This window comes from Saccopteryx leptura, chromosome 1 (genome assembly GCF_036850995.1).
Source record: "Saccopteryx leptura isolate mSacLep1 chromosome 1, mSacLep1_pri_phased_curated, whole genome shotgun sequence".
Classification (NCBI taxonomy): domain Eukaryota; kingdom Metazoa; phylum Chordata; class Mammalia; order Chiroptera; family Emballonuridae; genus Saccopteryx; species Saccopteryx leptura.
The window spans coordinates 351852817-351867167 of record NC_089503.1 but is presented as its reverse complement, the minus strand read 5'-3'; the positions used below and the strand labels follow the sequence as shown (position 1 = coordinate 351867167).

The following is a 14351-nucleotide window of genomic DNA, read 5'->3' as shown; positions in this document are numbered from 1 at the left end:
CTGTGACTTTGGGGGAAGAGGGGCAGGAACGGGGAGCAACGTATTTTCATCAATTTCCATTTCAGTAGTTCTATTTTGACTGAAGTTTAACCTATTGTACCGAATAGGCTCCTTGAATGGTCTAATAATTATGGCTGCACTTTTTTTTAAGAAAAAAATTTAGTCTTGAATATCAAAGTAAAAATCTTCTAAGATGTTAAGTTTCAAGGAATAAAATGACCTTTTTGGTTCACAGTGGGTTTGTTGATACTAACAGACTCATTAATGAAATTGTCTAAAGCCTGAAAATATAGCAAAAGCAAACAGAAGGCTTGTTATTTACACTCATTAGAAGGACATATTCTGTGCCTCCACTGTGAAACAAACAAGTTTAGAATACTATACCTTCTATTTTGCATTAATCTAGACCTTAAGGAATATATGACTGGATATGTTTTAGTTAAAATTGTCTCTATTGCACATAACAGACACCTTACTAACTGTGGAAGTATCCAAAATGAATAGGGAAATGAAAGTACCCTGAATTGAGTGTTACTAAGTGTTAGGCTTTGGTGAAGAAAAAGAAATGTCTCTTTTTTTTTTAAAGAAGCCCAAATATCAACATAAGTAGGAAAATGCAATTTGTGTTCCAGCGATACAGATTTCCCGTGAATTCTAAATACTAACTACTAAATTTCTTTCATTAAGAAGATGCTGAGGGCTGTTTCCAAGACCAACTTTTGGAGGAATAGAGTGATGTGCTCAGCACTGCTTAAAGTCAATAACAATTCAAAGAAGTTTGATCTCAGAAAACAATTCTGACTAGTGAATAACAGTACCTAGCTCACTGAGTAGATGGAATAACCAACATAAAGGGCCTGGTGCTAAGACCACAGCAAGTGCCCAGTCGAAGATGGTGGCTCGGTTGGTGTAGACATTGCTGTGGGTGTTACATGGAAGCACCTTTATAACAAAAGGAACCAAAAAAGCTATCTGTTTCATGACAGACCCAGAGCTTAAGCACAGAAGCAGCCTGGGAATTGGGGATTGCCAGGAAAAAGTGTTCTGGGTTCTGAAGTGGCAACTACAGGGGCACTGATGACAAAGGAAGTGGAGGGGCGAGTGGAGGGAACGCCAGTGGCTAAGACACTGGCAGAGAGGATCTTCTGATCGCTGGGCAGAGCTCCAGTCAGTGTTGTTTCCTGTTGCTAGTCTCTTCCTTTTTAGCTGCTTTAGATTTATTCTGAAATAAATTTATAACAGGTTTTACTGGAGTTATTTTTTATTATTATCTTATTTCCTGTTATTAGTTTTCTCCTTTGATTTGCTTTAGATTTTTTCTGAAAGCACTTAAGATCAGGTCCCTTTCCTGAAGTAATTTTTTCTGGTAATGACTGGGTGAAGACCAGCTGGTCCTCTTTCTGTTTACTGCTATTCCTATAGTGAAGATAGTGATTGGGTTCTTCTTTTTTTTTTTTTTTTTTTTTAACAAAAGGGGACTACAGCAGCAGATAGTATAAATATACTCTTGAGTAGCATCTGAATACACCCTCCACCTGAGACCATATATTTGAAACAATTACTTCAGGAATGAAGAAGAATTCAGTATCAGCCAAGTTAGTTCTAGAATTCAGACTGAGTATCTTAACAACCTTTTGCAAAGTAAACCATATGGAAGGCTCTATGTATAATATAATATACTGTGCACTCAACTAGTCTTCAAAATCTAAGAATAAGAAATGGTATAAATGTATGTAATGAACAAAAATATCTTGGCCCTTGATAATACCAGTTATAATTCTGAAAATCAACCCTTCTTACTTGGGCTCATCAGGACAAAATGTTTTGTGCAACTGCTTATAAGCTGTTGTTTTCTGACGTAGTACAGGTACATTAAAAGTTAACAAAAGTTTCTTACCACCAATGCATTACCTGATGGTATCAAAGTTTTACTTGGCCATAAGATAATCAACACACTGGTTTCTAACTATTCAAAAACATTGTAAACTACCAAGCAAATACTGAGGTACACATACCACAGCCGCTACCCACCAAAACATCCTAGCTGTTAGGAGCATTGACAAGTCCCATACCTACCTTAATGGCATGCATTTAAGAAGTGCATGGGTCATAAGCCTCTTTGGAGAAGTCTTTCCTGAGAAGTCTGTTTCTGCATGACCAGGCCGTGGAGCAGTGGATAGAGCTTTGAAACTGGTACACAGAGGACCCAGGTTTGAAATCCCAAGGTCGCTGGCTTGAGCGTGGGATCATAGATATGAACCCATGGTCAATGGCTGGAAACCCAAGGTCGCTGGCTTGAGCAAGGGGTCACTCACTCTGCTGTAGCCCCCCAATCAAGGCACATATGAAAAAACAATCAATGAACAACTAAGGTGCCACAACAAAGAATTGATGCTTCTCATCCTCTCCCTTCCTGTCTGTCTGTCGCTATCTGTACCTCTCTCTGTGTCTCTCTGTCACAAAAAATAAATAAAAATTAAAAAAATAAGAAGTCTGTTCATTTTATAATGTCATCTCACATATGGTTCATGGCTCTGGACACTTTTGCTCAGTATTATTCCATAAACATTGAGTGCATGCTGTATGGAAAATAACAAAATAATCATCAGGAGACCTGGGTTTCAGCCCCAACATTATGATTTAATGAAGGTGTGAATTAAGCAATCATTTATTATCTCTATAAAATGGTGATAATATTACCCAAACATAAAGTTGCTATGTGTCTTAAATAATATTGGACAAGTAAATGTGCTTTATCAAGCACTAGACAAACATTAGTTACTTCTATTATTACATATTTCACCACAAGCCTGGAAGAACAATATAAAATGCCAATGCCCTGAGCCACTTGGCACAGAAGAACCCAAATTATGTGATGCCACCACCACAGGAGTTTCTGATGTTTACAGATCAAAAACCTTTCCAATCTACTAGCTCAAGGTAACCAAATTTCAAAATTAACTGCACAGTTTCTATGACTACCCACTACCTGAAACCAGGTGTTCAGGAAGTGGCTCAAGGGGAAGACGAGAAGAGGGGAAGAGGGTTCGGAGGGGAAGGGAGGTTTACCAACTGCCACCAGTCATCATCCTCCCTTAGAGAACTCTTCTATGCAGAAATGATACAGAGCTGTGAAAATCTGCAATTAGTATATATATTCTTAACTTGTTCACATGACTGCATTAGCTATAAACTAGTATTCATAACTGAATCTGCCCAATCAGACCAATAAATTTATGTTGATTTGTAGCTTAAAAAAAAGAAGGAAAGATTTATATCTTTTGGTCAGGAATTAATTCTGCTATTTAAAAAAAAACAACAACAACAATCTGTAGCCTAACTGATGTCTAAATTATAATCTGACCAAGCAGCTGCCATCCCATAAAAATAAAAAAAAAAAAACACCAGAATTTGCATTTGTTTTGCAGTGTTATTTCTGAGGAAGAATCTTGATTACTAAACACACTAAGTTCCTCCAATGCACCTCAGACTTTGCTACTTAAATACATCTCTATGCTAATATTTGCAACCCACAGATTTTTTTAGAAAATATCTTTTCTCACCTGGGTGGCTGCACTGAAGCATATGGAATATGAGGACAAACACTTATCTGAGCTGTTCCCACCTGCCAAGTCACCTTCAAGTAAATGGTCCAGAAGCGGCCCAACCACCAGCCTTCCTGAGGAGATGGGGGCGGAGCAAGTGGCTCCGATCTGCCCTGCAGGCCACAGCCTGAGAACAGACCCGCCAGCTGCCACCTCTGGCCATAAAGTGTGGTTGCTAAATGGCACCCTCTAAGGCTAAGCTAATGAAGGTATTCCCCTGCCTAAAACGGCACTGAAAGAGATACTGGAAATGTCTTAAATGTATCTTTTAATTTTTAAAAAAGTAAATTCACATTTGCATGAACCTTCCAATGATGTTGTAAACACCATGGTCAAAAGTCAACAACAGTGTATAAAAAGATAGACCACTCTTAAAACATGGACTTTATTCCTCTCATCTCCTCTTGCCTGGAACAATAGTGTGATTAATCTGTCATTTGTTTGGAGCTTGTTCTTCCTTTATTTTGCTTATTAAGAGATATTATCCTGCCTGACCTGTGGTGGCGCAGTGGATAAAGCGTCGACCTGGAATGCTGAGGTCGCCGGTTCAAAACCCTGGGCTTGCCTGGTCAAGGCACGTATGGGAGTTGATGCTTCCTGCTCCTCCCCCTGTTCTCTCTCTATCTCTGCCTCTCTCTCTCCCCTCTCTCTCTAATAAAAATGAATAAATAAATAAAAAATCTAAAAAAAAAAAAAAAAAAAAAAAAAAAGAGATATTATCCTGTAAGGTATTGACTAGTGAACTTATTTTAATTCCCACAGTAAAGCTATGCTATGTAAATGGATGGCAAAGAAAAAAGAACAATCAATGAGTAGGAATCAATAGTAAATAAGTGCATAAATGAATTTTTAAAATCTAATCCAGCCAGCATATGTTAACTCGCATATCTCTTATAAGCTCCGGAAGTAGGTCACAAAATGGAATTATGCCCAATACAGTGGATTTCCTCCAGGTGTGATTTCCTCCTGTCCCCTGAAGACCGCATATGCCACCTCTCCAGGCTCCCTAAAGCAAGCTGCTGTCCCAGGAGCTCCCTGAAGAGCCGGTGTCCTTGGGGTCCCATGTGAGCCTACCTTTCTCTAGCTTTAGACCCAAAGGAGAGGAGTCATCCCTGGAGTCTGCCACTGGAAGAGTCACAAGATCTCTGGAAGGCAGAAGCAGCTCTATTGTTTAGTGTAAAGGTGGGAGAATAAGCACCAAAAGGGCTTTGCTACCCAGTTCCTGCGTGAAGGACCTGCCGATAACCACTAGCAGAGCCTTCCAAGTGCTAGGAAAAGATACATAATGTAGTTGTACTGTTCCAAGGAAATGCACTGGTACTTCAAGGACAGCTTGACCTGAAAGTCAAAAAAATCAGTGAACATCTCTTCAAGCCTCATCTGAGGATGGTTTTATTGGATGCAGCCAGCCCTCACCTTGGAAAGTCAGCAGCTAGATCAAGCAGATGGGCCGATGTGAATTCAGTGAGGAGGTTCACATCTTTTTATTGTAAGTTTATCTTAGAAACATCTTAATTTCATGTCTGATGCTACCTCATCAGAAAGCCCAGTGGTCCCCTTCCAGCCACAAGAAATAAAATAATGCACCCAGGAAACCCCCACTGATCTCCTCCCTGGCACAGAGAGAGACAAAGCTGCCATTCTGTTGGCAGATCTTTCTCAAATCTAGCCTGGTAACAAAAGGCCCCCATGCTTTCAAGCAAGCAACACCCCGAGCAACTTTGAAATTGGAGTTAAAGAAGTTGCTGTGGCCAGCCAAGCCATTTCCAGTCCCCTGCATGTGATGAGATATGATCATTCAGAAGTCTGAACCAGAGTACAGAAAAGGAGGACAAAGTCTTTGTTGCCCCCAAAGGGACTCTAGGGTGCTGTTCTCAGAGTTTATAACACTCTCTTCTTCCCTACAAACCACTCTTATAAGACAGAGGGCAACCCTCTGCAAATGAGAGAGAACAGGCATGCCTCCCTATTCAGAATAAAACACAGAGTACACGTCTTGCTCAGTGGATGTGCAAAGGCCCTGAGGCACATGTCACTTTGCCATGTCTCATTCTTCTGAGTTAGAGGCCGTAGTTTAAAACCCACTCTCTGAGCACTAGACCCAGGAGAAGTACTCAAATATATTATTAGGATGTAAAGTAAACCATGAAATGTAGCATTATTGCTGTGACCAAACCAAGAAATTTCTCCTTCAGTTTATTATTATTAATAGGCTATTGTACCATGTATGGTGTCAGATGGGTAAAAGATTTATCAGAACAATCACTTAGCGAGTTATATAATGTCTAATCACTGGGTTATACACCTGAAACTAATATAATACTGTATGTCAACTGTAATTGAAAAATTAAAAATGATTAAAAAATAATAAACAGCTGTAAAAAATTAAGCTGGTTTGTAGAAAATGTACAGATTAAAATTTTCCCACATATTTAAGATTAGGAACATGTAATAAAATGGAACCAGAATATATTTTTCTGCCATCGCAATGAATTCCTCTGAGAGTCCCCTCCTGATATTGTTGGTGACATCTGATCAACTTGGTTACTAGGCTCTATTACAGGGGTCCCCAAACTACGGCCCGCGGGCCACATGCGGCCCCCTGAGGCCATTTATCCGGCCCCCACCGCACTTCCGGAAGGGGTACCTCTTTCATTGGTGGTCAGTGAGAGGAGCATAGTTCCCATTGAAATACTGGTCAGTTTGTTGATTTAAATTTACTTGTTCTTTATTTTAAATATTGTATTTGTTCCTGTTTTGTTTTCTTACTTGAAAATAAAATATGTGCAGTGTGCATAGGGATTTGTTCATAGTTTTTTTATAGTCCGGCCCTCCAGTGGTCTGAGGGACAGTGAACTGGCCCCCTGTGTAAAAAGTTTGGGGACCCCTGCTCTATTACAAAGTCCCTCACTTCACACTCAGATGACCTTCCTCCAGCTCTTATTTATTTGTTCTCGACACCTTCTCATACCCTCACAGCCCAGGCCTTTTCCTGCCTCCCTGCAGATAATCCCATCCTCTCCTTCGCTAGAATTGAAGGTAATTGGCTAAAGCGTTCGCAGTCCCGCCCTCCACTCACACTGTGTCCACATATTCCCCATGGTGTAAAAGATGTCTTTTCACACCACCAAGGCTATCCCCTCCGACTATACCCTCGATTCTATTACCTCTGCCTCCTTGAGCACTTTCCCCCATCATAAAACCACCACGTCTTCCCCTTTCAGTCTTATCCTCTCTGCAAACATGCACAAATACATCCTAGAAAGCCTCCCTCCAAGTCAGAGATTTCAGGGCGTTCTTGCCCTGTATTTCTCACTTTGTTTGTCACCAGTGTTCTTGAGAGGATTCTTCATTGATTTACTAAATATTTATTGAGCTCCTTCTACTTTGTGCAAGCATTATGTTAGATGTCAGGGAAATAACAAAGAGTAAAGACATGGTTCCTCATTCCAGTTAAGGAAATAAGGACCCTTCCACTAAGGCAAAATACAGCAAACAACCACTTATGACAAGAGCTATTAAGAAACAAAGGTCTGAAATTGAGATAAACAAAGATCCTATTACAGACAAAGTGGGAAAGGAAGACCTCACTAATGGTGAGACTTTTTAAAGAAGACCTGAAGGATGAGAAAGAATCCTGGGAGGAGTGAAGAGAAGAGCAATTCTGGCTGAGAGAATAGGATGTGTCAAGGCCCTGGGGCAGAAATAGCCTGGGCTGTTTGAGGGGCTGAAAGGACACTGTGGTGAAAGTGTAATGAGCAAGAGTGAAATCAGGATGCTCATGGGAAGTAGAAGAAGACCAAATCATATAGGTCATAGTCAGGAGCTTAGAATTTGCTCTGAATTCAATGAGTAGCTATTGAAGGATTTTTAGAGGGCAATAAGAAAATGACAACCCCTGTGGAGAAGGAACTGGAGGGAGGCACAAGCAAAAACTGACAAAGCAATGAAGAGACTGCTGCAGCAGCCTGGTCTACTGTGGTGGCAGCGAAGACAGAGCAAAGGGGATGAGTTTGCAGTAACTTTGGGAAATAGAATCAATGGAACGTGCCAGCAGATTTAGTGAGAGTGTGGGGAAAGGAGCAGTTAGGATGAGTTTGAGGCTTCTGACATAAGCAACTGTATAAATGGTGGTGCTCTGAATTAGGATTGGAGGGGATACATTGAAGGAATAACAAGTTGGAAAGAAACAAGAGTTCTTTTAAACATGCTAAGTTTAAATGACTGTGCAACATGCACATCGAAAAATAAGTGCAGATATGTGAATGCAGAGCTCAGAAGAGTGGTCTGGCCTAGAAGTATAAATTTGGTGTGTTCAGCATTAAAATAGTATTTAAATCCATGAGAACATCTATAATCACCTGGGAAGAGGGTGAGGAAAGAGGAAATAGAAGAGAAAGAAAGGTTAGAGGAAAACATAATTTTTTTAAACAGAAAAAGACTCAGGCCCTGGCCAGTTGTCTCTGCGGTAGAGCATCGGCCTGGCGTATGGAAGTCCCAGGTTTGATTTTCAGCCAGGGCACTCAGGAGAAGCGCCCATCTGCTTCTCCATCCTTCCTTCTCTTCTTTCTCTCTCTCTCTCTCTTCCCCTCCCACAGCCAAGGCTCCATGGGAGTAAAGTTGGCCTAGGCACTGAGGATGGCTCGGTGGCCGCCACCTCAGGCGCTAGAATGGCTCTGGTTGCAGCAGAGCAACACCCCAGATGGGCAGAGCATCGCCCCCTGGTGGGCATGCCGAGTGCATCCTGGTCGGGCACATGCGGGAGTCTGTCTGCCTTCGCCTCACCCCCAGCTTCTCACTTCCGAAAAATACAACAACAAAAAAAAAAGGTAAAGAAAAAGACCCAGAAATAAACCTCAAAAATCCAATATTCAAAGGTCGATCAGAGTAGGAGAAGCCATGCAAAAGGAGCCACCAAAGAGGTAAAGGGAAAACCACGGAAGTGAGGAGAGGGGAGGTTCTAGGAAGGGCGGTCAGCTGAGTGGAACGCTTCTGAAAGGTCTGACGTCATGGGGTTTTTCTCCCTCTATCATTTCAGCCTCTCAAAATGTTACCCCCCTTCAAAGCCCAGGTAAGATGACATGACCAAAGCACTTACTAGAAATCACCAGATCGAAATCATCTCTCCCTGCATCAATCTTTCCTCAGTCCTCATTCTCCGTGTTATCGATGAGCCTATGATACCAGGGATGACCGGGTTCTTTGTGAAACTCTCTTTTCTCCACTAAGTTTCCATTTGTATCGCTCATTCCTAGTTCTCTTACTTTTTAAAAATTTATTCTTTTTTTATTTTACTTTCCCTTCCATCTGTTTTCCCTGCAGTGTCTTTGGGCCCTTTCTTTGAATGCTTTGCAATTTCATTTCTTCACAGAACTTCAACAATCACCCTGTGCTTGAATTCAAAACCCAGATCTCACACTAAATCCAATTTCTCTCTGTTCCAAGACTCAAGCTTTCAGTCTCAATTTCCTGTTCAACATTTCTAGATCAGAGTCATAGTGACATTTTAAAAACCCTTCTTTGCAAAACCAAGCCCTTCACCTTTCCTCCAGAACTTTCTCTTCTTCATTATCGTATTTTTATTTATGGTGCAACCATCTTCCCCTTCGTTCCAGACAGTCAGTCAATGTATTCCTATTGAACTCCTAAGGACATCTCTTTACCCTCCACTCCCATACAATCCCCCTGCCACTGCTCCAGTTCAGTTGCCCTTCCTTGTGCCCCACCTTGCAGAACCTCATAGGCCCTGGAGAGGAGCTGGGACTATTCTAAGGGACATGGGAAGCCCCCGGAGCAGTTTGACTGTGGGAGAGACATGACCTAATTACCATTTTTCAAAGGCAACCTGATCTGGTTAACTTTCCCTTTCACTAATCCTCTTCAGACTCATCACGCTCTAACCCACTGAAAACTTTCCAGAACCTACCCTATTTGTTCTCACTACTGCACAGCCGGTCACCTGATTGCCCACCCAGATCACTGTCTTAATCATTTCTCAAAACGTTACTCGTTCTTCAAAGCCGAGGCATAATGACATCTCCCAGTAAAGTCTCCTCAACCCCCAATGCTGGTGATAATCTGTTCTTTGAATTCCCGTGGCAGATTAATTGTGCATCCATTATAATACCTGTCTTGCCTTTTTGTGTTTTAATGATTTGCGTGTGACGTCTCACCTCTTCTGCTGTAAATACCTCAGGACAAGAACTATGTACCTCTTGTTTTTGTTCCACTACAAATCATAACACGTACCTTGCATGCACCAGACCTTCAGGAAATGCCTGCCAAGGTAATAAATGAACAGCCATCATTAACATAAATTATTGGTTTGTGCACTGATCCAATTCCTAAATCCATGGTGCTATCATTTCTGTATCACTGATGGTTATCCACTGACTTAAATGACCTTCCTTTGAATACACTTAGAAAAGATGGAAAATTGAGTTATAAAGGAGGAACAAGTATGTTGGTTATTCCCTATCTTAAACAAAGACAAGTTCTGTTATGCGTCATGGAAAATTAAAGCACAGTAATAAAACGCGCCAACAAGACTTGTTGGACAATGATTTAGTGGAAACGTTGCTTTGCCTCCTATTCATAGGTCCTAACTTTTCTCGCACGTACTTCAGCTGCACGTTCTATTTATTTTGTTTTTAGATCACACTGACAACGATTGGCTATGGAGACAAAACTCCCCTAACTTGGCTGGGAAGACTGCTTTCTGCAGGCTTTGCACTCCTTGGCATTTCTTTCTTTGCACTTCCTGCCGTGAGTATCTTTGCAAAAATAAAGCAGTTTAAATTGGATCTTAGAGGCTGATTAGTGTGAGCTTTCACAAACTGACGTGCCCGCAACATAGCTATATTGTTTACAAATATAATTGTTTTGCTATCATGTTGACTTTTCTACATTTATCTATGTGGATAATTTATAAAATATAGTCTTCTCTTGGAGATGGGTACCTTGGGAATTTTATATCAGCTGGGCTTTATGACTGAATGATAATTCCGATGGCATCACCTTTCAGTCAACATGCTGCTAATACATTTAGAATATTTGTAAGAATTTAAAGATTTCTTTTTAAACTGATGGCTCAGATTTGGTTTATAATGCGTGCTACTGAAGAGGTGGATGTGCACAAGCGGAGTATTTACCTCTTCAGATTCATCTGAGTGAAAATCATCTGACCTTAAAAGGTTTTCAATATACCAGATGATTTATTCTTTGTCATCGTCATTGATTTTTCTTAACGAGCAGTTTCTGCATCTTATCAGAATGAAGAGCACATTTATCTTCCCCCAAGCTTCAGATTATTTTCTCCTTAATGGATGAAGCTTGTCCTGATCGTTGTGTCTCCTCTTATTTCTTTAAATGAAATTGGTTAAAATATTGCAATGTGCCTCCATCCGCAAGTTCTCACTTTTTTCATGCCATCCCCTCGTGAAAGGAACAAAGCCAACCAAAAGGAGTTCTTAAAACAGTGGCAGAAGTCATGCTTAAGGAAAAAAGAGCCCTGGTCTTGCTCCAGACACGAGCTGACTGGTATCACAGTCTCTGCCCAGCAGAGGCCCCGCGCACCCCTCCAGGGGAAGCCCGGGGAGTGGGGGCTTTCTGCACCACAGCCTGGAGCTGCCGGTCTCCTTCTCTGCCTGGGCACCAGTGCAGAGGGAGCTGTCTCCCCGTAGCCGCTGCCCAACTCCAGACTGACCAGCTGGCCCTGCCCCAGACCACACAGAATCACAGAAAAGAGACTGTAAAGACCACATCAAAGCTTGAGCATTAAACCTTATTTCAAATTCTATTTTTGTCACAAACTACCTAGATGACTATTTCAGTTTGGTAAGGCTGCTGTCACAAGGTATCATAAACTGGTGGTTTAACCAACAGAAACGCATGGTCCTACATAGTTCTGGAAGCTAGAAGTTCAAAACCAAGAAGGGGCAGCATTGGCTTTTTGTGAGGACCGTGAGAAAAGGGTGTGTCCTGGCCTCTTTCCTGGGTTTGCAGATGGTCGTCTTCTCCTCGAGTCTACATTGTCTTCCCACAGGACGTGTCTGTGTCCAAATTTTCTCTTTTGAAACACCAGTCGTAGTGAATGGGAGTCCACCCCGATGGCCTTATTCTAATCTGATTACTTCTGTAAAGAACTTCTTTCCAAGTAGGGTCACCTTCTGAGACCCTAGGGATTGGGACTCCAACATATGAATTTTGGGGGGAAACAATTCAGCCTATAACAATAACCTTGGGTACATTTATTCATCAGTATAATAGAGGGAGAATGATTACCCCCTGAGAAATTTTGTGAAGACCTATATGATAATGCCAGTCCAGTGCTTGCCACAAATAAAAGCATCATCCTAAATGAATCTAGCTATATGCATTTCCTTTTGTGAAATGACAAAATTAAAGAGAGTCAAAACAACATCTCACTCATCCAGACTCCTCTTACCTGGCAACCTCAGCAAGGTAGAACAGAGCAGCAACCACCTCAATATTCAGATTCCCTCCAGAAAAATATCTTTGGAAGCAATACAATGCTGTCCTGGGCTTTTTCCCCAAAATAACAGCACAAAATACCTGCTGCTTTTGTGTTTATACTTCACCTGAGGCTACACATGTAACAGCTCTGTTCAAGTGAAACGACAGGGAAGTAGGTGACCTCTGGGCTGTTGAAATCGACAACAGTGTGTGTGCTGCCCTCATAGGTGAACCCCGTGAGACCTATGCTAACCTTTTCTTAATTTAGAGAAAATTTTGATAGTTTGGCAATTATAAACAGCAATGCTAACGGTAGGCTGATAGAACAAACACTACAACAGGAAGAGATGGTGAAAGACTAACAAGGGAAAGAACAGAAAACTCGTAAGAAGCAAGTGTTCCAAATGTGTGAAGACCTAAGGCCAATTAATGTGAGGGTCAGCACAGTGCCTGGTGCCGCTGCGCCAGCACAAGGCAGTGCCTGGTCCCCAGCACGGAGCTCCAGACCACCACAGGGAGAGTCAACTGTGTCACTCTGTTAAGTTCAAGATCAAGGACTACATAATCATTCCTGGAAATGTCTCCCAATAAAGTGGTAATAAGTTTTGTGTATGCTGATTAAATTAATATATGTTGGAAATCTAAAAACTTGCTTGCACAGAACAGAATATTCCCTAACCGTGCCAAGAAAAGTAAACTTGACTGTGAATCCTTCTACTGCAACCTCACATTAGGTGCGGAATGCTTAGTGTAATACTAAACTGTTCATGTATACCTTTAAAAAAAAAGAGAAAAAAGGTGGCTGGAAATGTCACAGTGTCCTGTGCACCTGCCAGCTGACACGCCTGACTGAAATTTAGGACAGCTCATCAGCCTTTTGCTAAGAAAGTTGGAGGTGGATTATGGGCCACCATTGTTAAGGGTTTCTACTGCCCAGGAAACCTAAGGACCAAGAGAGAGAAGAGCCTTTGCCCATCTTTCCCTCAAAGCAGAAGACTCCTGCGTATCACAAAGTCCTACAGGTCTCCCTTCCCAGGCTCCACTGGGAGGTTCCTTTCCTAAGGCTCTTGGCACCCAGGGCTAATGAGCTTGTAGAGGGAGCCCCAGCTCTAGGGAGGGGTTCAGGCGATTCGCACAGGTTCGGCAGAACCGGCACCTAATTTTTTGAGTTTGGCAAACTGGTTGTTAAAATGGCCACTTGTAATCAGGGTTCTCTCTAAGGTGGGCAAATGGGCAGCCACCCAATGTGGAAATCACAAATTTACATTCCTTACTCTTTTTTAACATTCATCTGCGCAACAGTGTATTTTAAGTGCCCGTAGTGATGTTCATTCCTTCCATAGGTGAAAAAAATCATAAGTGAGGACACCAATCAAAAAGCAATATGAAAATATCTTAAGTAACAGTTTTATTGTTTTTTGTCAGGTATTATTTAATATTTTTTCATTAATATTTTAAGACTCGTAACATAATCTAGTTTTATATACCTCTTTTATTGTTCTTATTTAAGTATTAAATGCATGAAATAATAAACTACCTTTCAGTATATCATTTTTTAATATTTAAAACGGACATTAGGGCAGAGGACCAGTTGTTGAATTATTTGAATCCCACCACTGCCTAGCTCTTTGGCTCCATCCTAAGGGACAGGGCTTTCTCCTCCTCCGGACGCTTCCCTCCCTTCTGAGAGGAGAACCTTTCAGTCTTGCCTGTTTGCCATGTGTGGGGTACAAATTAGGCTCATTTAATGTGGAAGATAACAAGGATAACTATTTTAAATGTTTACCAAAATATGTTTTCTTTCCACTTGGTATTTATGCAGCCCCTCTCGGCATAATACTAAAAATTAAAACCTAAAACTTTAACTTCTATGATCTTAGAAAATGGATTAAATCAAAACACAATTTCTAATAATTTGTATTTGTTGGTGTCAACACTTGAAGGGATGGCACACAAACTTTATATATACGTAAGTTGTATGTGGATATATATATATACTTACATTAATATATACATAAGAGATTTGATTTTAACAGACTTCCAATTAGATTCAGAATACTAAGAGAACTGGAAGAAAATTGGAATGGAGCCATATGAAATAATGAGCAGTCCTGGTTTAATAACTGTTTTAATGTGCAGTCTGCAGCAAGCGATATGTAGCAAATATTTGCCATCAACTAATACATGTTTCTAAGCAATGCAGTATGATTTTTAGCACATTTTAGTTTGTTTGGCCGATGCTAGGTCTGTGATATGTAGGGTCTGTCTTCA

At 41.1% G+C, this 14351-nt stretch overlaps 1 protein-coding gene across 3 annotated transcripts in view; it reads left to right on the top strand.

Moving 5' to 3' along the window:
• Window positions 1-14351, top strand: part of KCNQ5 (potassium voltage-gated channel subfamily Q member 5) — a 592119-nt gene that overhangs the window by 477539 nt on the left and 100229 nt on the right. For all 3 annotated transcript variants that reach the window (XM_066359020.1, XM_066359022.1, XM_066359021.1), the window contains exon 6: window positions 10260-10370. In XM_066359020.1, coding sequence (XP_066215117.1) covers window positions 10260-10370 — 111 coding nt within the window. The remainder of the gene's footprint in view (window positions 1-10259; window positions 10371-14351) is intronic.